Source organism: Bos mutus, chromosome 9 (assembly GCF_027580195.1).
Source record: "Bos mutus isolate GX-2022 chromosome 9, NWIPB_WYAK_1.1, whole genome shotgun sequence".
Taxonomy (NCBI): domain Eukaryota; kingdom Metazoa; phylum Chordata; class Mammalia; order Artiodactyla; family Bovidae; genus Bos; species Bos mutus.
The window spans coordinates 11,568,891-11,594,460 of record NC_091625.1 but is presented as its reverse complement, the minus strand read 5'-3'; the positions used below and the strand labels follow the sequence as shown (position 1 = coordinate 11,594,460).

Here is a 25,570-nt window from a genome sequence, read left to right as displayed (position 1 = left end):
CAGTGTCATTTTGCACCTTCCAAAGACTTTTAAATATAAGATACAGTGCTATAAAATTCTTTGTTAACTGTGTCTCCTTGATGAAGTATTCTTAGGATAATTTTCTTCTTAGTTCTCAGACATCGTCGCTTCTAACAGTACCTTTCTAATATTATAGACTTTTTTTTTTTTTAAATACAACATCAACATTGTAAATTATCCAGTTGGTCCCATTTCTCCCTTCATATTAGAAAACTCAAAACCAACCGTGGGCTCATGTCTAGCGGGAATGTGGAACACAATGCTATACATTCGAATAATTCATCTGATCCCTACTTCCTTGTTTATCCCACCCGTAAATTTCCTTCTTATAACCATCACTTGTTTTATCCTAAAATCACCTTGTATTTTCTATTCCAATAAGCTAGGTTACATAATAACGCTTGGTGATAAAGCCCTAGTATTATCAATTTAATGCCAATACATTGCAAAGTAAATATTTAAGTCACTTCCACACTGTCCTTGAAAACTTCATTACCCACATTATCATCTTTCATTTGGAGTCCTTTTAATGTCCCTGTAGATAACAACCCTCTAGCCTCAACCCCTTTATTTGCACTGAAATCTCCCTCTACCCCACCCATCACTTTCATGGTCATATTCCACACTGTTACACTGAATTAAAATCATTTGCTTCTGTGCCTGTTTTCCTTCACTAGACTGCTCATGCCATGAAGTCAGTTTCCAATGAAACAGAATAATCCAGCATCAAAACACATGTTTACGTAAGGCAACTAGAATTGTTGTTGTGTTTAGTCGCTAAGTCATGTTCAACTCTTTGTGACCCCATGGACTGTAGCCTGCCAGTCTCTTCTGCCCATGGGATTTCCCAGGCAAGAATATTAGAGTGGGTTGCCATTTCCTCTTCCCTGCCTGCTAAGCAGGAGAGACAGTTTAGATCTCTGGGTCTGGAAGATCCCCTGGAGAAAGACATGCTGATCCACTCTAGTGTTCTGTGAAATACAGAGAAAACTGAGGAATCTCATGGATAGAAGAGCCTGGAGGACTATAATTCATAGGGTCGCAAAAGAGACATAACTTAGAAACTAAACAACAACAAATAGACAAATAGAACTGTTACTGTTTCATTAATTTTGCCCTGTGCATCTTAAATGCTAAGATGCAGAAGGCTACTGCCAAGAAAGACTTTTGAACTTTTGCTAGACATATTCACATCCCCTGGTGGTTCAGATGGTAAAGAGTCTGCCTACAATGCAGGAGACCAGGGTTCAATCCCTGGGTCAGGAAGATCCCCTGGAGAAGGAAATGGCAAGCTATTCCAGTACTCTTGACTGGAAAATCCCATGGATGGAGGAGAGGTCGCAAAGAGCCAGACACAACTGAGTGACTTCACTTTCACTTAACATCCCCACCCCCCATACACAAAGAATAGAAAGAGAAAAAAAAGCAGATCTTCTTTGGATTTCCCATGGTTGACAACTCATTTATATCAAATAACTGAAAAAGACCTTAAATTTTATACTCACTGGACTCCAGTGGTGGATGGGAGCTCTCAGGAATCCTTGGAATGTCACTAAAAAAAACAGGGCATGGTGAAAATCCCATTAGCTAAACCACCCTGCCTGAGGCAATCATAACCACACTTTATCTCAGTGGTGTCAAAAAACCTTTTGGTGTGGAAATGGACAAGAGTTACCATTAAGGCAATTTCTAATGTGCATGAATGTCAAACACCACACACACACACACACACACACACACAAAAACTTCAGTAAAAACAAGTTTTTATATATTTAATACCAAAACACTTTAACATGACAACAATCAGAATAATATTGTGGCTAAAATCGCCACAATATTTTTACCACCAAAACAACAGGTTTTGGAAATAAAAAATGTTAAAGGCAATATTTTATTTCAATTCTAGAAAATCAAAATGACACATATTTTACAAATCAGTAATATGCTTTACAAACACATCTGAAAGAGTTTACTGAATGAAAGGAATGGAAACATCTCCTGAGAATAAAATAATATGGTGAATATCATGGGCAAAGTTAATAAAACAAAAAAGATGGATTGCTTTGGAAATTAAAAATGGTTCAAGCTAGCAACAAAAAAGCCAAAATATATTATATATGTGAATATATAATTCATATACACATATATAACCCTATACAGAGATTCATATCTCTATGCTCAAATTAGCTAAATATATGGCCATTTACTAGATGATCAGAAAGTGACTTGTGAGAACACCCACTCCTGACACACTCACAAATTATTCTGAATAAATATTTAATATGACCTCAGCTTCGTCCATTATCCACTGTGGCCTTAGAACCCTGGGGTTTGGGAATTATATGGTATTAAACTATTTAACTTCTTTTTTCCAAGATATTTTTGTATCAGTGTAAGGCCATTAACAATATACAAGTATTAACAGGACAAATTAAAGCAGACTGGAGTTAGTTAGTCCCAATAAAATTATCAGAATATTATTTAAGAATTTCTAACCACTTACCTTGTGAACTAACTTTACTTTGATTTTTCTTTGCACTTTTGGAGGGAATTGAAACAAAAACAGTTTTCTGTTTGGTGATTTATTTTCCTGACTCTTCATTTTCACATTTTTGGGCAAAGTAATTCCAACCACCTACAATTTTTACTTCTTACAAATGACAATTAATCTTGTGTATGTTATGTGTGCTCAGCTGCTCAGTCATGTCTGACTCTTTGCAACCCCATGGACTGTTGCCTACCAGGCTCCTCTTGTCCATGGAATTTTCCAGGCAAGAATGCTGGTGCTAAGTCACTTCAGTTGAGTCTGACTCTTTACCACCCTATGGACTGACTGTAGCCCACTAGGCTCCTCTGTCCATGGGATTCTCCAGGCAAAGAAACTGGAATGGGTTGCCATTTCCTCCAGGAGATCTTCCAGGGGAGAATACTGGAGTGGAATGTCATTTCCTAATACCAGGGATCTTCCCAACCTAGAGATCGAACCTGTGTCTCTTGTGTTTCCTGCATTGGTAGACAGGTTCTTTGCTACTGCACCATCTGGGAAGCCAAATTTTATTATATAATCATGTACAATTAATAATGTGTCTGAAATATATATTTTATGTGATAATGAGGCTAATTATTCAATACCTAAGACACAAGAAAGCAACTATTTATCTTCTACCTTCTTCTTAATTCAAAGGCAAATTCAAAGGCAAAAAAAATCAATTCTTAAAAATCTAGAAACAATATTTTTTTAGATAATGTTACTTCTTTGAAAATTAGCCTCAGTTATGAAAGTAAAATTTGAAACTTCAAAACTAGATAGAAGTTTGAATTTTATGTGTCTGTGAAAGAAGAACTGTGGAGAAGTTACAAAAAATTCTTTTGAAGAGACAGAATTAAAATATATTTAATGTTTATTAATTGCTTCAGTAATATTTTCAGGCAAAAAATGTCCTCTTGACAATTATATAAGCCTTCTGAAATTGTTCTGCTCACAAATAAGGTGGTAAAACAGTCTGGATAAAAATTACAATCATTAAAAAAAAATTATAGTTACCATCGTAAAGGTAAAGAACATTACATTAGGTGGGCTAGCAAAAACGGGTGGTACCTCAGGATGGCTGATGTCTATTAGACCATGGTGGTCAGTGTGCGTGTAAGTTACATTTGGGATGATTCTTGGAATCACTATAACTATCCCCTTAAACAATGAATACATCGCTGCTTTTTGCTTTAATTATAGAACTACATGAAACATAATTACTAAATACATCTAGAATTATTCTTCCAAGATTCTAATAAGTTCCCTATTAACTAGAAAGTTGATATCAGATTTAATTTTTATTTAAATATAATCTTTGTATTCCCATATTCTTTGAGTCCCACAATCCATGATGGTTTAGGTCTGTTTTGCAAAGAATACTTTTAAAATTATCTTTACACTAAAGATAATTTGAATGTTATTCCAGTCCACTTTAACTGTCTGTTAATTTTTATTTTTTAAATCACCATGAATCAATGGTATTTTGGCTGATTACTTTTAAAACCACTATATATTTGAAAGTATTTGGTAATGTGCCCAATGCTTTAAGTTTTGTTTTTTATACTTTTGATTCATTCTCCAATTTACTTACCTCTTTTCCAGCCTCATGTTTACCTCAGCACTAGAACACGTCATGTAAAACTAGCATAAATTATATAGTGTTGTTATTCTTAAAAAATCTGCATGGAAATGTACAATACTTCTGCAAATGCCTTCAATCTTTATTCTTAATAATCACCACTTAAAATTGACTATAAGCTTGCCTTCACTTTCGAGTTTTATATATGTATATTATTCTTTAGAATATATGATCATACAGTTTAAGTTCTTTGAGAATTAGGATAATTATATTTTCTTGCATGTTTTGCATTGATATGCATTCATGAGAACAACAAAAAATTAAGGTTACTACTCTTCCATAAAAAGTCTTGAATTTATGGCTCTATAATATTTTAGAGAATAGAAAAAGGAATAATTTCAAGAAATATATTCAAACATTAAGCTAATTATGAAACAGTTCAAAATGCCTTCCAAAAAATTATAGACAGGCAAAATGAATATTCTGGACTTGTGGGTTTCTTAGGAAAATATACCAATATGGGAACTCTATATACAGAGAGAAAATATCCCATTGACTGTAGATTATTAAATTATGCTGAAAATTGGAGTTTTAAAAATATCACACAGATTATCATGGCCAATTAAAATGCTTAAATATTTCACACTTGCTTGATTTTAAATAAAATTTGGAACTATCCATAATTAAAGATATAGAAAAAGTATTCCATTCTTAGTAGAATAACAAAAAGTCATGTAGATGTATGAAATGACTACTATTTTAAATATCACAAAAAGATGAGTTTGTAAGTGACTCTCTTTAAGGAAACACTATAATAATTTAGGATTAATAAAAATAAATAGTTCTACCATTAAAAGAAAAGATTTTTACTTTATAGCCCACTTATGAAAAATACATTCTTTTTGATACTACAATTGTTAAATAGTGGAGCTCCTAAAATGTAGTGAAGGAAATTCAGTCCAAGTTTAAAAAATTGAGATTTGAAAGATCTAAAATGTATGCCCATATTTGAAGAAAAAACTATCCATTGTAACATGTACTGTATGAATGTATAAACTTCTTTTAGAAACCCTGCTAATACATGTAATTTACTAAACTTAAGAAGCAAGTTTTTTTAGCCTTACCCAATAGGCCTTGAAACAATAATTTCAACTTGAGGTTCTGATTTTGATTCTAAAATAATGTTGTAAACTTCTTCATTTGTAGCTCCCGGCAGGGGTTTACCATTCCATTCTAGAACTTCATCCCCTTGAATTTAAAAAGAAGGGTATTTTTTTACCTTATATATTGTTTATTTTTCTTATCTTTTCTTGTTTTTTTTTTTTTAACAAAGAAATGCAAAACATATACAAATAGTTTAATCATCTAGGCTCTGCTCTTGAAAGCAAATTGATTGCCATATAATGTCAGCTAAATGGTTCTTTCTAAACACTTTTTTCTTTTTGTTTTTTTCTTTCCCCCATAAAAGATTACTGGTCATTTGAAACAGTACAACACAAACTATCTTTTGAGAAATATCAGAAATAATATAAAAATCATCTCATGCTATGGGATGGAATTAGCATAGCTCATTTGGCAATATCAAAAATAATAATTAGCAGCATGCCCTCCATAATATAAATGTAGGCGGCTCTATACATGAAAGATTATTAAATGCTGCATAAATCCTGCTTTACTTTTGGTAGAAATAGTAATTAACATTTGTTAGCATGAATTTTCCAACTATAAGTCATGCTTCATTGCCTTCTCCAGATGCACAACAGAATAAAAATGCATGAAAGGATTTGAATTCATACCCAGAGGGTAACGCAGGGAGCTATGGCAAAATTACAAAGCAAGCAGATGTAAAATTGTTGCATGACAGTCAACCTACTTCCAGATGTTCATACACACACGTTCTATACATAATACATATCATGGTAATTAAGGTAAAATTAGAAAATATTTTAATAAAAATATAATACATATTAAGTTGTTAAATAACTGAAGATTCACTGAAGAGAGTAACACAGTATTAAAATACAAGGACTAATCACCTCCTATATTAACCAGAGCTTTCACCAAAGAACATTTGGAAAAAAAACACTTATTTTCACAAATATTTAGAGCAGTTTTAGTTCTCAAATGTCTCTGCAATGTACCCTTGAATTGACAATAGAGAGGCTCAGCTGAAATATCCCAGCCACAGGGATACTTTGCAGAGTCTTAGTTTTGTGCTTGTTTTGTGTATGCTTATTTTGCTGTTATCAGTTCCTGTAATACTTCAGTAGCAAATGAAATATGTCTCTAATAAATGGATCAATATCACCATCATACGTTTAAAGCTAATGACAAATATGGAACTTTTTAGTTTTTAGTGATGCCTTTTAAAAAAGTAGATTTTTGCTTTGCTAGGTTTATTTTAAAATAATTCTTCTCCCTACCCCCAAGTGTTTGCTTACTCAAAAGTAAAAAGGCAAATATTTGACAAGCATATAATGCTGTTTAGGTATGACAAAAGAGTATGGTTAGTACAAATGGTTAAATGACTTCTGATCATTTGACCTAAGATGTTAACTTGCAGTTTTTCAAACAGGAATGAATACACATCACTCTATTAAAAAAAAAAAATACAATTTTAAAATGTATTAGGAGTCTTTTAAATTTACTGACCAAAAAAAGAAAAGAAAAAAGAAAGTTTACATCATGTGAATGTATATGCGTGTGTCTGTATGAAAAAATATTTTCTAAAATAATAATTACCCTGATATTTTCTATTCTATTTTGTTCTATTTCATTTTTTTTAAAATAATGAATGTAATCCATTAAGTCAACTTTACTATCCAGTAATGTGCAGCAATCAACATTTTGCAAAAAAACCCTGCATTGTAAAATTCTTCCTCTTATAGACAGCAATCTAGCAGCACTACTTTTAATATAAAATTAACTTACTATATGTATTGATTTATTTACAAATCAAGAATTCCTAAATTAGAAGCTGGTCTCCTTAAAACTATTTATGAAAGATAATGGGTAAACAAAGATGAAAAGGAGGCTTTCTTCTGTCTTTAAATTTGTTGGAGGAGAAATACAAGAGTGAATCCCTTTAATAAAATGTTGTATGCAATGAGAGAAATCCATGTGAGGAACAGAGGGAGAGTCCAGCTGCACCGGGGAGCAGGGGAGTAGTTACTGCTCAGGGGAAGTATCGGGAAACGCTTCACAGTTAAGGCAACTTTAGAAGAGTTTTGAAGGATGGCAAGGATATCAACAGGCAGAGCCCAGGAACAGCAAAGCCACCTGAGGAGGACAGGCACCGCCAGGTCCTGCAGGTGCAAACAGCGCCCAGGGCCGCAGGTGGAGCACGGCCTCGGGGGGCGGGGGGGGGGGGGCGGGGGGAGCGGAAGGAGGGGGCGGGACTGTTAGCGGAGGGCAGACTGCAGAGCTTCAACCCGAGCAGACGGTGCCTGAGGGATGATGGAGGGACTTAACAAGGGGGGTGTCTGTGATTCCATCATCCAGCAGTGGGCAAGGACTGAAGGGAACAGCAGTAGGAAAAGCTACCGCAGATTAAGGCAAGAATGCAGATGCTGAACAAATGTCATGCTAAACAAACAAAATAGTTTTACAGGCTAAAGCTGTTTATATGTAAACAGAAGGAAAACAGTTCCTAAATAACATGTAAACCAAACAGAATATACTGTCTAATTTTCAAGCACATCAATTGCTTCAAGTGAAAACTACATTTATATGTTTTATAGTTATTTAAGTAGAGCTTCTAATGTTTTAAAGTTTCTCAGACTCTAGGCACATAAGAGGGTTAAATAAGTGAAATTAATTACTAAGGGATATATATACTATAGAAAATCTGACTTTCTTAAGTAACTATTAAAAAAAACCACAAAAATAAAAAAAATGTCATGTTTAGAATCTGATCTCCAAATTCAGATTTCTGTAGTCAAAGTTATCTTACATTTGAGTAGACAACAAGTGATTCTTACAACATTTCAAGACTTCAAGCCCCTAAACAAGCAGAATCGGTTTCATGACATAGTCACTCCTGATTGAGCTATGTTCTTATAGAATCATAATAGTCCCTGATGAGAAATAACAGAGGACAATGACAGTACATATCTTCAAAGATGTGCATATAGCAGATGGAGAAAAACCTCTCATTTGGATTTTCCCTCTATATAATACCTGGAGAGCACGTCCCTAGCAAATAAAAAAATCTGAATGATTCTGAACTGACACTCTCATAATCAGTTACAGCAAAACTGTCCTTAATAGAATATTTTTCTAAAGGTTCCAATAATTATAACCTTAAGGTATAAAAACTGAAAATAAATAGTCCAGAAATGTTCTCTTTCCACATGCTATGGGTCATTAATCCTCACTTTGACAGGTCAGCTTACTCTGTTTTCTTTATGATTGTCTGGCAAATGAGTAAGCAAATACTCTCACCAAAAGATTTTTACTAAACTCTGAAGTACAGCAAACTGGAAAAAAATATGTTTATATGGCTTTTACTAAATGAAAAATAAAAGATTTATCAAAAATAAATTTTAAAATATGTTGCTACTAAGTATGGCACATTTCAACATGTAAATGATGTTATTATATAATATTAAGGTTACAAAGTAACAAAATGTAAATTTCCAAATACTAAGAAGTAGCACATCTGTATGAATACAACAGTATATGTCACATTTAAATTAACAAATAATATATAATCTGTGTAAGAAATGTGATTGTGATGAGATTTTACTAAAAACTCCAGTAATGAATAAGTGTTTTGGGACCATTATGAGAAACTTTAGTAATTACTATGACTTATAAAATAAAGGACTAAACTCTGACATTATTTTTTTCACAGGCTGAACTGTTTAAGACTTTTGTAGCAACATTATGTAGCCATATACAAAAATCAGTAATCCTTTGGCATTTTGCAACTATTTATTTTTAATAAATGCAAAGATTTGACTCATTCTCTCCAAACTGCTATTCATGTTTAGTTGTCTATTATGACAATCAATTAAATATTCATATCCAGAAAACTATCTGTATGCCTGCATGAAAATTGCTTGTTTACTTAATGGGCATACATAACTTACCCAAAATTGAAAACCACCAACTCATGCATAGAGTACATATGACTTAGATATGAAAAGAGGAACTTTACCTGCTCTCAAGTGTCCAACCACATCTGCAAGGCTACCCTTCTTTACTTTGGTGATGAAGGCACCGAGGCGTCCTAAGTCAGTCATTTTTCCTCCAACAACCTGGATAATTATACATTTGTAAGTTCCCAAGACTCACACTGAAACAAAAGTCTCTTAGTTTGGGGAATTATTCCTACATATTTTGTGATATGTTTAGAATTGAATGTAGGAACAAAAATGACATGAAATCTATTTTTGGTTAAAGGGGGCTGCAGCATAGTAGCAACAAGAACTTACCCTATTGCATGTGAGATAATGTGTCCTAAGGAAGTTTATATACTGGTTCGTTGTACCAACCTCACACAAAAGGGTGTCTGGGACAATGTGCCCCCAAGAATACACGATGTCCCCTTTCACCATCAGACAACAGGTGTTTGACACTTTACTAATATTGGAGTTCATTTTTCTTTATCTAAATTCACTTGAATTTCTATAATTGACCATGGTCTATTGTGACATGGGAACTTGATCCTTTTCATGTATTTTTAGTCTAAGACAAAGACTGAGGATTTAAAATTTAAACCAAGAACAGACCACTTTGGGGAAGCAGTTCACCATGGTGCAGAGTAACGGCCTAAGTTTATCACATCTCCTGAACACCTGAATGACCTCCTCATCTGATATACATAGAGGATCCAATCTGAGTCTCCAAGGCTAAGTTAAAGCACTGAATGGTTAACATGCTCACCTGGATTTTCCTCAATAACTAAAATTAAACATATCTGAAAGGTTCTCAGTTTAATTTCTCCCAATGCAGGGGTTCAATACATATGATTCAAAATGGGAAGGGTATCATCAAAAGTTGAAGTTGATCATTAGGGACATGGCCAATAGTGGAGGTGATCAGAATTAGTTCATAACAAGAGAATTAATGATAATAATCAATAAGGTGACATTAGCTGAAAAAAAATTTTTAGTTGGATTCATAGGCAATGGTTTTAAGGAGATCAAACTATTACCCAACTATACAATACAATCTCTTGATAAATAATCATTTTAAAGCAACATTTATGAGTGTTTATGAAAGCAAATAAAACCATGTGACAACATTCATACATGTTACACACAATAAAACAAAATGTATATATATATATATTTTTTCTTGCCAAACAAAATATTTGTAATTTTTAGTTGCTTTGTTATCTGTTAGAAGTCAGTTAATATTTTTAAAGGTACATTTTACTCTTTGGGTATAAATTTTATTGCACTTAGGAAACAATCTTTTCAGTGATCTTTGAGGTTGCTTGTCAAAATATAATAAAATTATGAGGTTCATATTATCTAATGTTATTACTTTCCATTAAAACCATTTTAATGTAAAAACAGTCCTTTAACTTTATGTTCAGAGGAGAATTCTACTATTTTTCAACATTTTATTGCAGTTTCCTAACGTATCTGTATGCCATTTTAACAAAATGAGTTTAAAATACTGCCCAGATAAAGGTACTAAATACACCATAAGCCATCAATATATTAACAAGATATATTTACTAGAAGAACTTTTTTCTGAAGAGGAGAGGATGACCACTGTCAGAAACTTTGTTGAATGCAGTCACACTTTAATTCATCATTTAAGAAACATTATAAACCAGGATACTTACTTTCAGACCCAGTAATGCACCTGATTCTTTGGGCATGGTTGTTCTCTTGTTAAGAATAACACGTCCAATTAATCGATCCCCTTCTTTAGAAGGCTGCCACGTTACAGGATGCTATTAAAACATGAACAAAGTTAAGAAGCTAAACCAGCTATTCTCTTTCCTATACACACATAATTACTGGTTGTAGTGTGATGCAATTTCCTCAGTTAAGGACACTCTGAGGGGATTCCTTCTTCTCGTGGGCTCTGTCCTTGGCTTATAACAATTTTCATTTACAGTTGTAATTTTTTTGAAATAGGCACTTATTATACTACATCATTCTAAAAAGTCAGAATCTAAGTACCTCTCCAAAATACAGCTCTGAAATGAAATGAAATGAAATATTAAAATGTATCTGCTGATATCAGTCAAGTCGATTCTGTATTCTGAGTTGTCAGTGATGTTGATATCATTAAGCAAATAATATCTCATTTACAAATAGCCATTACTTAACACTTGCTTTTACTACTTTAAAATTTGTTTGAAGTATTATTCAGTGCTAACTTATTTTTCTTCAAACTGTACTGTCTTAAATGAAATCAGTATTTTCTTTCATAAGATATATAATGGAGCAGAATAAGGTTACTGTCTATCACATATCAGCAAAGGATGAACGGCCTACATCTTCCCAGAGCTCCCAAATCTCCCTCTCCGGATGCTCACCGAGCTAATAGGTGATGTTTCCCGGCTATGCCACGTGGCGGGATCCAGCCAGTAATAATCCAAGTCACCTGCACAGTAGGGAGAGAAGGAAAAGTGCAATGGCTTTGAAGTGGAGAAGGAATACCTTATGTACAACTTCCTCAATCTATGAAGGGTTAATAAGTTTCATAATCTTGGGTGTGTGCATCTCAGATTGTACACATCTGCGCTGCCCAGGCTGTGACCTGCACGCCCAGAATGAGTGGGTGCAACAATGCATATTGTCCTACGGGAGGGTTATCTTTCCTCTCATCCTAGAAACACATAAAAAGTATAGAAAGAACTAGGTTATCTCATGCACTGCCCCGCAATGGACTACCCACGCCAAGACACAGACTGTCATGAGTGATACTGGCTAAAATTATATTCACTGCACTGAGATGAGTACTAAAATTTAGTGCCTCTTCTTCAACTCTTCTGAACTACATCGTTTTTCAAAATTATTCTCTAGTCTCTATAACTGGACACACAGTTTAAGGACATTTTTGAAAAAGTGATGTGAAAGTTAAAGATCCAAAAAAACTTTTAGCAAAAGAGTACATGCACGTGTTCCAGAACACGTGTATACCCGTGGTGGATTCATGTAGATGTATGGCAAAACCAATACAGTATTGTAAAGTAATTAGCCTCCAATTAAAATAAATAAATTTATATTTTAAAAAAGAGTACATACAACTGACAGAATTCACTTTTACTAAATCATAAAAAAGACTTTAAAAATTCTAACTTTTTAAACATGAATTTATGAACATTTACTTTGGATTTTTTGGTTTAAAAATATAATATGATAGAAAGCATTTGAGGAAAAAAAAAAGAAGAAGAAAAATCAACGCAAAGCAGCAGGGCTGTAAATATCCGCATAGGAAGAAAGTCCAAATCGGGTAACCGTCTGAGAATTAATGACCTTTAACATTTTAAACATCAGGTTAAATCCATGAAAAATTTTCTCCTCATGGATGCTGAAAGAGAAAAATACTAGGAGAGTGAGTAAAGCATGCTAGTTAACAGTGAGATGTCCAACTCACTGTTAAGAAAATGTTAGGATGCTGCCTGTGAAGGTCATAAATAAAGGATTTTATGTAGATGACAGGCATGACAAACATAATAAGCATGATAGAAGAAATATGACAGAAATGGAAAAACAGTTTAAAATGTGTAGGCACAAAAACTGCATGCATTTCAGTTTTTTAGTAGCTGCCTCTTTTCCTTTTACATAATGTGTTAGGAATGTGGGAGAGTGTTATACATACTATAATAAACACTTAATGTTTTTCAAATACGGCATGTAAATAACTAGCAATATATTCTATGAAGCCGTATTCTGTTAAAATTTACTCCACATGGAGTCTATATCCCTCCCCAAATCACAAACTTTAAAAGCTGTACATGAATTTGTGACTACAGATCTCAAATATTCTTCTGGACGGGCTTAGGGAATGGAATATAAGGAAAGCTGTAAAAGAAATATTTTTTTCTCCTTTATTTTTACTGTTTGTGAAACTTCATATTTAAGTTTAAATATATTTCACTAAAGCTGTTTCATCTTTAATATTATGACACCATTCCTCTTGAAAGAAAAACTATCTACAATAAAAATAAAATTAAAATTTCTACTAAGCAGTAACTTCAAATATTCAAAGGATTATTTCAATTCATAAAGCTTTCTCCCTAAAATTTCACATACCAAGTAATAAGGCTGATCACTTCTCAAATTCTGATTCACTCTGAAATACTGTGACAAATTAATAGACTTACTGAGATATGCTTGGGGCTTAAAGAAAAAAAAATTAGTCATTAAGTTGGAAGCTGCTTTGAGAAGTCTTTAAGGATGCAGAAATGACAAAAATCCTCACTATTTTAAAGGCTTTAGGGAAACAGTTCATTGCATCCTTCAGGAATTGATTGAGATCTTAGAAACTAGAATCCTTGGGCCCTTCTCTGTCTCTTCCTCCAAATCCTTGTATGGACTTAAACATTGTTTCACTCACCTTTTCCTGAGCAAATCTGGATATTTGTATCTAGTGAATGTCGTGCAAAAAGCGCTCCTTATATGCAAAGAGTCAAAAGCTAATGTATCTGGTATAATTCAGTAATGACACTGAATACACTTTATTATGAAAAGACTGCTTTCAGGCAATGGTTTTCTATCAGGTATAAACTGTGTAGGGAAATGATCATAATAAAGATTCTAATTTAATTGGCTTAACCTCAGATACACAGATGACACCACCCTTATGGAAGAAAGCGAAGAAGAACTAAAGAGCCTCTTGATGAAAGTGAAAGAGGAGAGTGAGAAAGTTGGCTTAAAACTCAACATTCAGAAAACTAAGATCATGGCATCTGGTCCCATCACTTCATGGCAAATACATTGGGAAACAATGGAAACAGTGAGAGTCTTTACTTTTTTAGGCTTCAGGTGACTGCAGCCATGAAATTAAAAGACGCTTACTCCTTGGAAGGAAAGTTATGACCAACCTAGACAGCATATTAAAAAGCAGAGACATTACTTTGCCAACAAAGGCCCATCTAGTCAAAGCTATGGTTTTTCCAGTGGTCATGTATGGATGTGAGAGTTGGACTATAAAGAAAGCTGAGTGCTGAAGAACTGATGCTTTTGAACTGTGGTGTTGGAGAAGGCTCTTGAGAGTCCTTTGGACTGCAAGGAGATCCAACCAGCCCATCCTAAAGGAAATCAGTCCTGAATATTCATTGGAAGGATTGATGCTGAAGCTGAAACTCCATACTTTGGCCACCTGATGTGAAGAACTGACTCACTGGAAAAGACCCTGATGCTAGGAAAGATTGAAGGTGGGAGGGAAAGGGGACAACAGAGGATGAGATGGTTGGATGGCATCACCGACTGGATGGACATGAATTTGAGTAAACTCCGGGAGTTGGTGACGGACAGGGAGGCCTGGCATACTGTGGTCCATGGGGTCACAAAGAATCGGACCTGACTGGGCGACTAAACTGAACTGAACAGGAACACATGCATGTATGTGCATATGTATGTATATATGTTTTTCCAGGCCATTCATGTGTGTGGCCAGCACATTAATGCTCATTTGGATGGAATAGATTTTGCAGTTTGGAAACTCTGCTTTTAAATTCTGGCAAGTGACTAAAAATGACTAATTAACATAAATCTAAAAAGCACATTAAGTACTGCAGTATACACTAACAGTTGCGTATATTTTAGTACACGAATATACTTCCCTCACATTCTGAAAGTTTTAACAGCTTTCTTAGCATGAATTTCATCATCACACATTAAAATACAACAGTTTTGCTTAAACATTTATAAAAAATATATTATAAAATCTAAATATGCTGTTTTAAACTATATGTCCTTCATCTTTCCGTGCATTATGAAGCTGTAAATGTGTCACTGACTTTTAAGCACTCTAATTTGTCTTTATAAGACATTTATCTATTATTAATAAAAGTAACACTCAACAAACCTCCCTCCTAAAATATTCAGACTAGAATTTCATTAATATAAAACATTTTTCTTAATTAAATTTCCTAATAGGTGATTAAAGATATTGACTGCCAGTGGCATAACCACAAAATGATAAATTCATGGCATTTGCTTATGGAATTGATGCAAAAGCATCTTGGTTTTAATGTTCAATGTAACTGTAAAGGAGTACATTTAGTATTATCATTAATTTAGATCCAGGAAATAGATACTTCAGTCTACAGAAATGACTGAAGTTCATAAATATCCATGTTCAATGAAGTGTTATAATTTGATTAATTTTTGTGAAAACATTAAAAGCAGAGTTTTATCCTGTCCCTTGTTGAAAAAGCAGGTTAATTAAACTTCATAAGTAAGCACACAGGTTTCACTGCACAAAAAAAAGTCAGCTAGTGACTGTAAGGAGAACAAACCAGTCAATCCTAAAAGATATTGGTCCTGAATATTCACTGGAAGGACTTATGCTGATGCTGAAGCTGAAGCTCCAATATTTTGGCCACCCGATGGAAGAACTGACTCATTAGAAAAGACCCTGATGCTGGGAAGATTGAAAGCAGATTGAGAAGGGAATGACAGAGGATGAGACGGTTGGTTGGCATCACCAATTTGATGGACGTGAGTTTGAGCAAACTCCGGGAATTGGTGATGGACAGGGAAGCCTGGCGTGCTGCAGTCCATGGGGTCACAGAGTCGGAACACGAACTGAGCGACTGAACTGAGTGACATATAGGCTTCCCTAGTGGCTCAGTTGGTAAAGAATCTGCCTACAGTGCAGGAGACCTGGTTCAATCCCTGGCTTGGGAAGATGCCCTGGAGGAGGGCATGACAACCCACTCCAGTATTCTTGCCTGGAGAATCCCCATGGACAGAGGAGCCTGGCGAGCTACAGTCCATGGGGTCACACAGAGTCAGACACGACTGAGTGACTAAGCATAGCACAGTACAGTGACATATGAGCTTTCTGAAAAGAGATCTTGCTTTTCCTAAACCCAGGTTATTATGGCAAGAGTATGTAACAGTGCATAAACATACATGTCTATGATTTAAATATTTGCATCTTGTGATAGCTAATTTCAAAGCACAAGAGATTTCAATAAGACCAATCAAAGGCAATGAACAAAAACACTTTCTAAATAATACATATGGATGGGTGCATGTGTATGAATATACTAAAACTGTAAGGAGAAAACCATACATAACTTCACACATTAAATATCTACTTAAAAACTCACATAACAAATATACTTGATCAAGCTGAAGGTCTAACTAATGTTCAAGTAGCAAAGGAAAGAGTATCAACATCAAACCCCTGAAGCATTAGAAAATGTGGACTTCTCCACCACCAGAAGACATAGATGGTGTATTTTTAACATCATTATAATGGGTGATAATAAAAGAGGGGACTAAATCAATTACAAGATAGACTCACAGAAAGTCTGAACAATATATATCCATAATTTTGCGACTTATTATCTCAAAATAAATGGATTGTTCTTCCTACATAGAACAGATTGTACCATTCAAAACCATTATAAAAATCATGGACCAAAATCAGAAGAACAAGTCTTCCCAGAGGTTTCATACACTTCTTTAAATTTTCCCTCTTTTTTGTTTACACTCTATGGCAAGGTATGTGTGGAGACTCAATGAAACTATTAATATATGAATCCTAATGTACTTTATTATAGCACAGCACTAGGCAAATTAAAATATGTCTTAATATCTTAATTAAAATTAAATTTAATTAATTTAAATAATTAATATTATTTCTTTAATTAAAATTAAAATATGTTACATTTATTATATACCTATACACAGTGTATACATAAAAAAGCCAACTCAGTTATAAGAATTATATTTTAATTTGAGACAAAGCAAGGTATTTTTAATACTATGTACCATGATCAGCATGTAAGTTAATAAATATTGCTAAATTGCTATTGTTATGATATAATAGAGGCATGTATCCATTTTATTGATTTTAATACATTACAAGGACATTCTTTTCATATAGGAAATAAACTATGAAGTCTAAGAATGGAGGAAAAAACTTAACTTCTGATTGATATAACAAAAATGCGTGAAATAGTTTCCTTATGTTTTTAGAAGGTTCTATGCCAATAACCTCAGATATGCAAGATGACACTACCCTTATGGCAGAAAGTGAAGAGGAACTAAAAAGACTCTTGATGAAAGTGAAAGAGGAGAGTGAAAAAGTTGGCTTAAAGCTCAACATTCAGAAAACTAACATCATGGCATCTGGTCCCATCAGTTGATGGCAGATAGATGAGGAAACAGTGGAAACAGTGTCAGACTTTATTTTTGGGGGCTCCAAAATCACTGCAGATGGTGATTGCAGCCATGAAATTAAAAGACACTTACTCCTTGGAAGGAAAGTTATGACCAACCTAGATAGCATATTCAAAAGCAGAGATATTACTTTGTCAACAAAGGTCTGTCTAGTCAAGGCTATGGTTTTTCCAGTAGTCATGTATGTGTGTGAGAGTTGGACTGTGAAGAAAGCTGAGTGCCGAAGAATTGATGCTTTTGAACTGTGGTGGTGGAGAAGATTCTTGAGAGTCCCTTGGACTGCAAGGAGATCCAACCAGTACATTTTAAAGGAGATCAGTCCTGGGTGTTCTTTGGAAGGAATGATGCTAAAGCTGAAACTCCAGTACTTTGGCCACCTCATACGAAGAGTTGACTCATTGGAAAAGACTGTGATGCTGGGAGGGATTGGGGGCAGGAGGAGAAGGGGACGACAGAGGATGAGATGGCTGGATGGCATCACTGACTCAATGCACATGAGTTTGAGTGAACACCGGGAGTTGGTGATGGACAGGGAGGCCTAGAGTGCTGCGATTCATGGGGTCGCAAAGAGTTGGACATGACTGAGCGACTGAACTGAACTGATGCCTTCCAAGGGCAAGTGTGTTCACTCTCACTCTAAGTTATATACAATAATGGAGCTATCTGTGCAATCACTCAGTAAAAATGTGTTATACAACAGAGTGCCAGAAAACCTAATCTCACCTCAGTTACTTTAACAGTCCAGGAGAAGAAACAAATATTACTTAAAGACACTTAAAAGCTAGGCATTAAAATTAAATTGGAACATGTCCTTATTAACTTTACTGATTAACCAAATAATCTGTGAAAAAATAGAGAATTTCTGCACAGATGCAAAATCAGCAAACTGTCATTCATGACTGGAATCCTGATAGTCTAAGCTCCTAGTAGAGTAAAAGTATCAGCCCACAAACGCTTTCTGGTGACTTCATTCAAATCCCACCATGTCCACTGCACAATCTGATGGCAAATTTTGTGTAATTAAGTAGCAAATTTATGTCCCTTGAATGCAAGGCCTGAGGCATGGCTGGAGGCATCTCTAAACTGTTGGTCTTTAGCAGAAATCTCTTCAGTAATTCTAAGTAACTAAATTGTCTGGTGCTGGCCCAAGACACACACAGAAACTGTCAGTCTTGGAAGAATTATATTCAGTCAGTTCAGTTCACTCCCTCAGTCATGTCCAACTCTTTGCAACACCTGTCCATTGACAGCAGGCCTCCCTGTCCTTCACCAGTATCCAGAGCTTGCTGAAACTCATGTCCACCGAGTCGGTGATGCCATCAACCATCTCATCCTCCGTCGTCCCCTTTTCCTCCTGCCCCTAATCCTTCCCAGCATCAGTCTTTTCCAGTGAGTCAACTCTTCGCATGAGGTGGCCAAAGTACTGGAGTTTCATCTTTAGCATCATTCCTTCCAAAGAAATTCCAGGGCTGATCTTCAGAATGGACTGGTTGGATCTCCTTGCAGTCCAAGGGACTCTTAAGAGTCTTCTCCAACACCACAGTTCAAAAGCATCAATTCTTCGGTGCTCAGCTTTCTTCACAGTTCAACTCTCACATCCATACATGACTGCTGGAAAAACCATAGCTTTGACTAGACAGACCTTCATTGGCAAAGCAATGTCTCTGCTTTTTAATATGCTCTATAGGTTGGTCATAGCTTTTCCTCCAAGAAGCAAATGTCTTTTAATTTCATGATTGCAGTCACCATCAGCAGTGATTTTGGAGCCCAAGAAAATAAAGTCTGATGCTGTTTCCATTGTTTTCTCATCTGTTTGCCATGAAGTGATTGGCCTGGATACCATGATCCTAGTTTTGAAATGCTGAGTTATAAGCCAGCTTTTTCACTCTCCTCTTTCATGTTCATCAAAGGCTCTTTACTTCCTCTTCACTTTCTGACATAAAGGTATCATTTAAGTATCTGCGGTTATTGATATTTCTCCTAATCTTGATTCTAACTTCTGCTTCAACCAACCCAGCATTTCGCATAATGTACTCTGCATATGGGCTAAAAAAGCAGGGTGACAATATACAGCCTTGACGTACTCCTTTCCCAATTTGGAACCAGGCTATTGTTCCATGTCCAGTTCTAACTGTTCCTTCTTGAACTGAATACAGATTTCTCAGGAAGCAGGTAAGGTGGTCTGGTATTCCCATCTCTTGAAGAATTTTCAACAGTTTGTTGTGATCTACACACTCCAGTACTCTTGCCTGGAAAATCCCATGGATGGAGGAGCCTGGTAGGCTGCAGTCCATGGGGTCGCTAAGAGTCGGAACTCTGCATTCACGTCTTTCCTTTTATCCTTTGTCTTTAGCTTCTCTTCTTTGGAACTCTGCATTCACGTCTTTCCTTTTATCCTTTGTCTTTAGCTTCTCTTCTTTCTCAGCTATTTGTAAGGCCTACTCAGAAAACCATTTTGCCTTTTTGCATTTCTTTTTCATGGTGATGGTCTTGATCATTGTCTCCTGTACAAAGTCATGAACCACCATCCATAGTTCTTCAGACACTCTGTCTATCAGATCTAATCCCTTGAATCTACTTGTTACTTTGACTGCAAAATCATTATGGATTTGACTTAGGTTATATCTGAATGAAGAAGGCAATGGCAATCCACTCCAGTACTCTTGCCTAGAACATCCCATGGACGGAGGAGCCTGGTAAGGGTCGCGAAGAGTCGGACACGACTGAGCGACTTCACTTTCACTTTTAACTTTCATCCATTGGAGAAGGAAATGGCAACCCACTGCAGTGTTCTTGCCTGGAGAATCCTAGGGACGGAGGAGCCTGGTGGGCTGCCGTCTATGGGGTCTCACAGAGTCAGACACAACTGAAGTGACTTCACAGCAGCAGCAGCAGCATACCTGAATGGTTTACTGGTTTTCCCTACTTTCTTCAATTTAAGTCTGAATTTTGGAATTTTTAGATTATGATCTGAGCCACAGTGAGCTCCTGATCTTGTTTTTGCTGACTGTATAGAGCTTCTCCATCTTTGGCTGCAAAGAATATAATCAATCTGATTTCAGTATTGACCATCTGATGATGTCCATGTGTAGAGTGGTCTTTTGTGTTGTTGGAAGAGGGTGTTTGCTATGATCAGTGTGTTCTCTTGGCAAAACTCTGTTAGTCTTTGCCCTGACTCATTTTATTCTCCAAGGCCAAACTTGCCTGTTGTTCCAGAATCTCTTGACTTCCTACTTTTGCATTCCAGTTCCCTATAATTAAAAGGACATCTTTTTTGAGTGCTAGTTCTAGAAGGTCTTGTACATCTTCATAGAATCATTCAACTTCAGCTTCTTCAGCATTACTTGTTAGGGCATAGACTTGGATTGCCGTGATATTCAATGGTTTGGCTTGGAAATGAACAGAGATCATTGTATCATTTTTGAGATTGCATCCAAGTACTGTGTTTTGGGCTCTTCTATTGACTATGATGGCTACTCCATTTCTTCTAAGGGATTCTTGCCCACAGTAGTAAATATAATGATCATCTGAATTAAATTCACCCATTCCCATCCATTTTAGTTCACTGATTTCTAAAATGCTGATGTTCACTATTGCCATCTCCTGTTCGATGACTTCTAATTTGCCTTGATGCATGGACCTAACATTCCAGGTTCCTATGCAATATTGTTCTTTACAGCATCAGACTTTACTTTCATCATCAGTCACATCACCAGCTGAGCATTGTTTTTGCTTTGGCTGTGTCTGTTCATTCTTTCTGGAGCTATCTCTGCACTCTTCTCCAGTAGCATATTGTGTATTTCCCAACCTGGGGAGTTCATCTTTCAGTGTCACATCTTTTTGCCTTTTCATACTGTTCACGGGGTTCTGAAAGCAAGAGTACTAAAGTGGTTTGCCATTCCTTTCTCCAGTGGACCACATTTTGTCAGAACTCTCCACCATGACCCATCTGTCTTCAGTGGCCCTACAGAGCATGGCTTATGGTTTTATTGAGTTAGACAAGGCAGTGGTCCATGTGATCAGACTGGTTAGTTTTCTGTGATTGTGATTTTCATTCTGTCCACCCTCTTATGGATAAGGATAAGAGGCTTATGGAAGCTTCTGGATGGGAGAGACTGACTTTGGGGGAAACTGGGTCTTCTGATGGGAGGGGACATGATCAGTAAATCTTTAATCCAAGTTTTTGTTGATGGGCAGGGCTTTGTTCCCTCCCTGTTGTTTGTCCAGAGACCAAACTATGGTGGAGGTAATGAAGATAATTTAGGTCTGACCTTAATCCGTTAAGATTATACAGTGGAGTGACAAATAAATTCAAGAGATTAGATCTGATAGACACAGTGCCTAAAGAACAGTGTACAGAGGTTCCTGACATTGTACAGGAGGCAGTGATTAAGACCATCTCCATGAAAAAGAAATGCAAAAGGCAAAATGGTTGTCTAAGGAGGCCTTACAAATAGCTGAGAAAAGAAGAGAAACTAAAGGCAAAGGAGAAGAGAAAATATATACCCATTTGAATGCAGAGCTCCAAAGAATAGCAAGGAGAGATAAGAAAGCCTTCCTCAGTGATCAATGCAAAGAAATAGAGGAAAACAATAGAATGGGAAAGACTAGAGATCCCTTCAAGAAAACAAGAGTCACCAAGGGAACATTTCATGCAAAGAAGGGCACAATAAAGGATAGAAATGGTATGGACCCAAAAGAAGCAGAAAACATTAAGAGGTGGCAAGAATACTCAGAAGAACTATACAAAAAAGACCTTTATGACCCAGATAACCACAATGGTGTGATCACTCACCTAGAGCCAGACATCATGGAATGTGAAGTCAAGTGGGCCCTAGGAAGCATCACTACAAACAAAACTAGTGGAGGTAATGTAATTCTAGTTGAGCTATTTGAAATCCTAAAAGATGATGCTGTTAAAGTGCTGCACTGAATATGCCAGCAAATTTGAAGAACTCAGCAGTGACCACAGGACTGGAAAAGGTCAGTTTTCATTCCAATCCCAAAGAAAAGCAATGCCAAAGAATGTTCAAACTACTGCATAATTGCACTCATCTCACATGCTAGCAAAGAAATGCTCAAAATTCTCCAAGACAGGCTATAGCAGTACATGAATGGAGAACTTCCAGATGTTCAAGCTGGATTTAGAAAAGGCAGAGGAACCAGAGATCAAATTGACAACATTCCTTGGATCACAGAAAATGCAAGAGAGTTCCAGAAAAATATCTGCTCCTGTCTTACTGACTATGCCAAAGCCTTTGACTGTGTGGATCACAACAAACTGTGGAAAATTCTTAAAGAGATAGGACTACCAGACCACCTGATCTGCCTCCTGAGAAATCTGTATGCAGGTCAAGAAGCAACAGTTAGAACTGGACATGGAACAACAGACTGGTTCCAAATCAGGAAAGGAGTACATCAGTGCTGTATAATGTTACTCTGCTTATTTAACTTTTCTGCAGAGTACATCATGAGAAATGCCAGACTGGATGAAGCACAAGCTAGAAACAAGATTGCCGAGAAAAATATCAAAAAACTCAGATATGCAGATCACATCACTCTTACGGCAGAAAGCAAAGTAGAACTAAAGAGCCGGTTGATGAAAGTAAGAGAGGAGAGGGAAAAAGTTGGCTTAGAACTCAATATTCAGAAAATGAATATCATGGTAGCTGGTTCCATTACTTTGTGGCAAATAGATAGGGAAACAATGGAAACAGTGTGAGACTTTATTTTTGGGGGCTCCAAAATAACTGCAGATGGTGACTGCTGCCATGAAATGAAAAGATGCTTACTTCTTGGAAGAAGATCTATGCTTGGAAGAAACTATGACCAACCTAGACAGCATATTAAAAAGCAGAGACATTACTTTGACAACAAAGTCTGTCTAGTCAAAGCTATGGTTTTTCCAGTATTCACGTATGGATGTGAGAGTTGGACAGTAAAGAAAGCTGAGTGCCAAAGAAAATGATGCTTTTGAACTGTAGTGTTGGAGAAGACTCTTGAGAGTCCTTTGGACTGCAGAGACCCAACCAGTCAATCCTAAAGGAAATCAGTCCTGAATATTCATTGGAATGACTGATGCTAAAGCTGAAACTACAATATTTTGCCTATCTGATGCGAAGAACTGACTCATTGAAAAGACCCTGATGCTGGGGAAGATTGAAGGTGGGAGGAGAAAGGGATGACAGAGGCTAAGATGCTTGGATGGCATCACCACCTTGATGGGCATGAGTTTGAGTAAGCTCCAGGAGTTGGTGATGGACAGGGAAGCCTACTGTGCTGCAGTCCCTGGACTGCAAGTAGTTGGAGATGACTGAGTGACTGAAATGAAATGAACTGAATGAAGGTAAATGCGACCTCCTTCAAAAGGTCCTTTGCAGGCACTGCAGCACTCAGTGCCCCAGACCCTCCAGCAAGCCACTGCTGACCCACGCCTCCGCCAGAGACTACTAGATACTCACAGGCAAGTCCGAGTCAATCTCTTGTGGGGTTACTGCTCCTTTCTCCTGAGTCCTGATGGGCACAAGGTTTTGTTTGTGCCCTCCAAGAGTCTGTTTCCCCAGTCCTGTGGAAGTTCTGTAATCAAATCCCACTTATCTGCAAAGTCAAATTCCTTGTCAAATTCTCAGTCCCTTTGCCAGATCCTCAGGTTGGGAAATCTGTTGTGGGTCCTGGAACTTTCTAAACAGTGTGAGAACTTCTTTGGTTTAATTGCTCTGCAGTCTGTGGGCCATCTGCTTGGTGGCTCAATGGAGGGCTTATTGGTGACCTCCTCCAAGAGGTTTTATGCCACAGGCTGTGTGACCCAGACAGCTACACCCAGAGTCCCTGCCCCTGTGGCAGTCCACTACTGACCTGTACCTCCACAGAAGACTCAAACACAGGTCTGGCTCAGTCTCTGTGGGGTCTCTGGGTCCTGGTGTGCATAGGTTTTGTTTGAGCCCTCTGAGTGTCTCGGGTGACTATAAGGTTTGATTCTAAAGACGATTTCGCCTCTCCTACCATCTTTCTGGGGCTTCTCTGTTGCCTTTGGACATGGGGTATCTTTTTTTTGTGGGATCCAACATTCTCCTGTCAATGGTTGTTTATTGACAATATTGTATATGTTTTTGTTCATCAACAATAGTGTATATGTTGACAATATCCATGGGAATTCTCTGGTGGTCCAGTGGTTAGGACTCTGTGCGTCCACTGCAGGGGACCAAGGTTTCCATCCCTGGTCAGAGAACTAAGATCCTGCAAGCCTCCATTCCACCCCTGGGCTGTTCCAACACTGTCAGGGATCCATCTATCACTGGGGGGCACCCTCCTCCCCAGGGTCCTGCCCTCAGCTGGCTGAAAGCAGACACATACTTGCCATTTGCCATGAGACACTCCCCCTCCCCATGAGCATTACATTATCTCCAGCTTTTAGGGATTCAATAAAAGTGTCTGTTTTCCAAATGTACCTTAGCAATTTCACTTTCAAAATCCCCATCTGTTGACAATGTGCTCTGCTTCTATCACAGAACCAACAATACCACCATCTCTCTGTCTTTGATGTATAAATTTGGCAGTTCAAGTAAATTCAGCAAGTATCAGTTGCTAAGTTAATGAGGTGTCAAAGATGCTTGCATTCAGAGATTATTTATATTAAATAGAACCTACAGAGGTGAACTACCTCTAGGGAAAGGTGAAATATATGTTTCAGGGCCTGTAATGCTGTCTCTGTGGTTTACAATCTCAAGCACAGGAAGGAAGGCTGGTAGCCAATCTGGGAAAGGAGAATTTGTAAGCCTTTTTGGTGGAGGTGGTACTTTTCTCGATACATGTGTCATTTGGTGAGTCTGAGAGCTAATTTTGGGTATGTCAACCCGACCACGAGAGATTTCTACAAAGTGGTGATGTGTAACTGCGAATGAGCATTTCTGGCTGAGCACTGAGTTCCCTCCACTTTGTAGATACTAACTCTTATGACATCTCAGCACTCTTTCCAGGGTAGGATGAGACAATGAATGTGAAATTCTGTAATAAACTGTAGAGCATCCCAAATATGCAAGTGGTCATTAGAGTGTAAAAATACACACTGAAAAGTATTTCCCATCATAACACTGATAAATATTTTTG

The 25,570-nt window shown here is 36.7% G+C and overlaps 1 protein-coding gene across 1 annotated transcript in view; it reads right to left on the bottom strand.

The window, feature by feature from the left end:
• The window catches only part of RIMS1 (regulating synaptic membrane exocytosis 1), a 599,571-nt gene that overhangs the window by 166,714 nt on the left and 407,287 nt on the right, over window positions 1-25,570 (bottom strand). Inside the window, 5 exon segments of the mRNA XM_070376186.1 lie at window positions 1,527-1,573; window positions 5,255-5,378; window positions 9,292-9,391; window positions 10,933-11,043; window positions 11,635-11,702. Of these exon segments, the coding sequence (XP_070232287.1) occupies window positions 1,527-1,573; window positions 5,255-5,378; window positions 9,292-9,391; window positions 10,933-11,043; window positions 11,635-11,702 (450 nt within the window).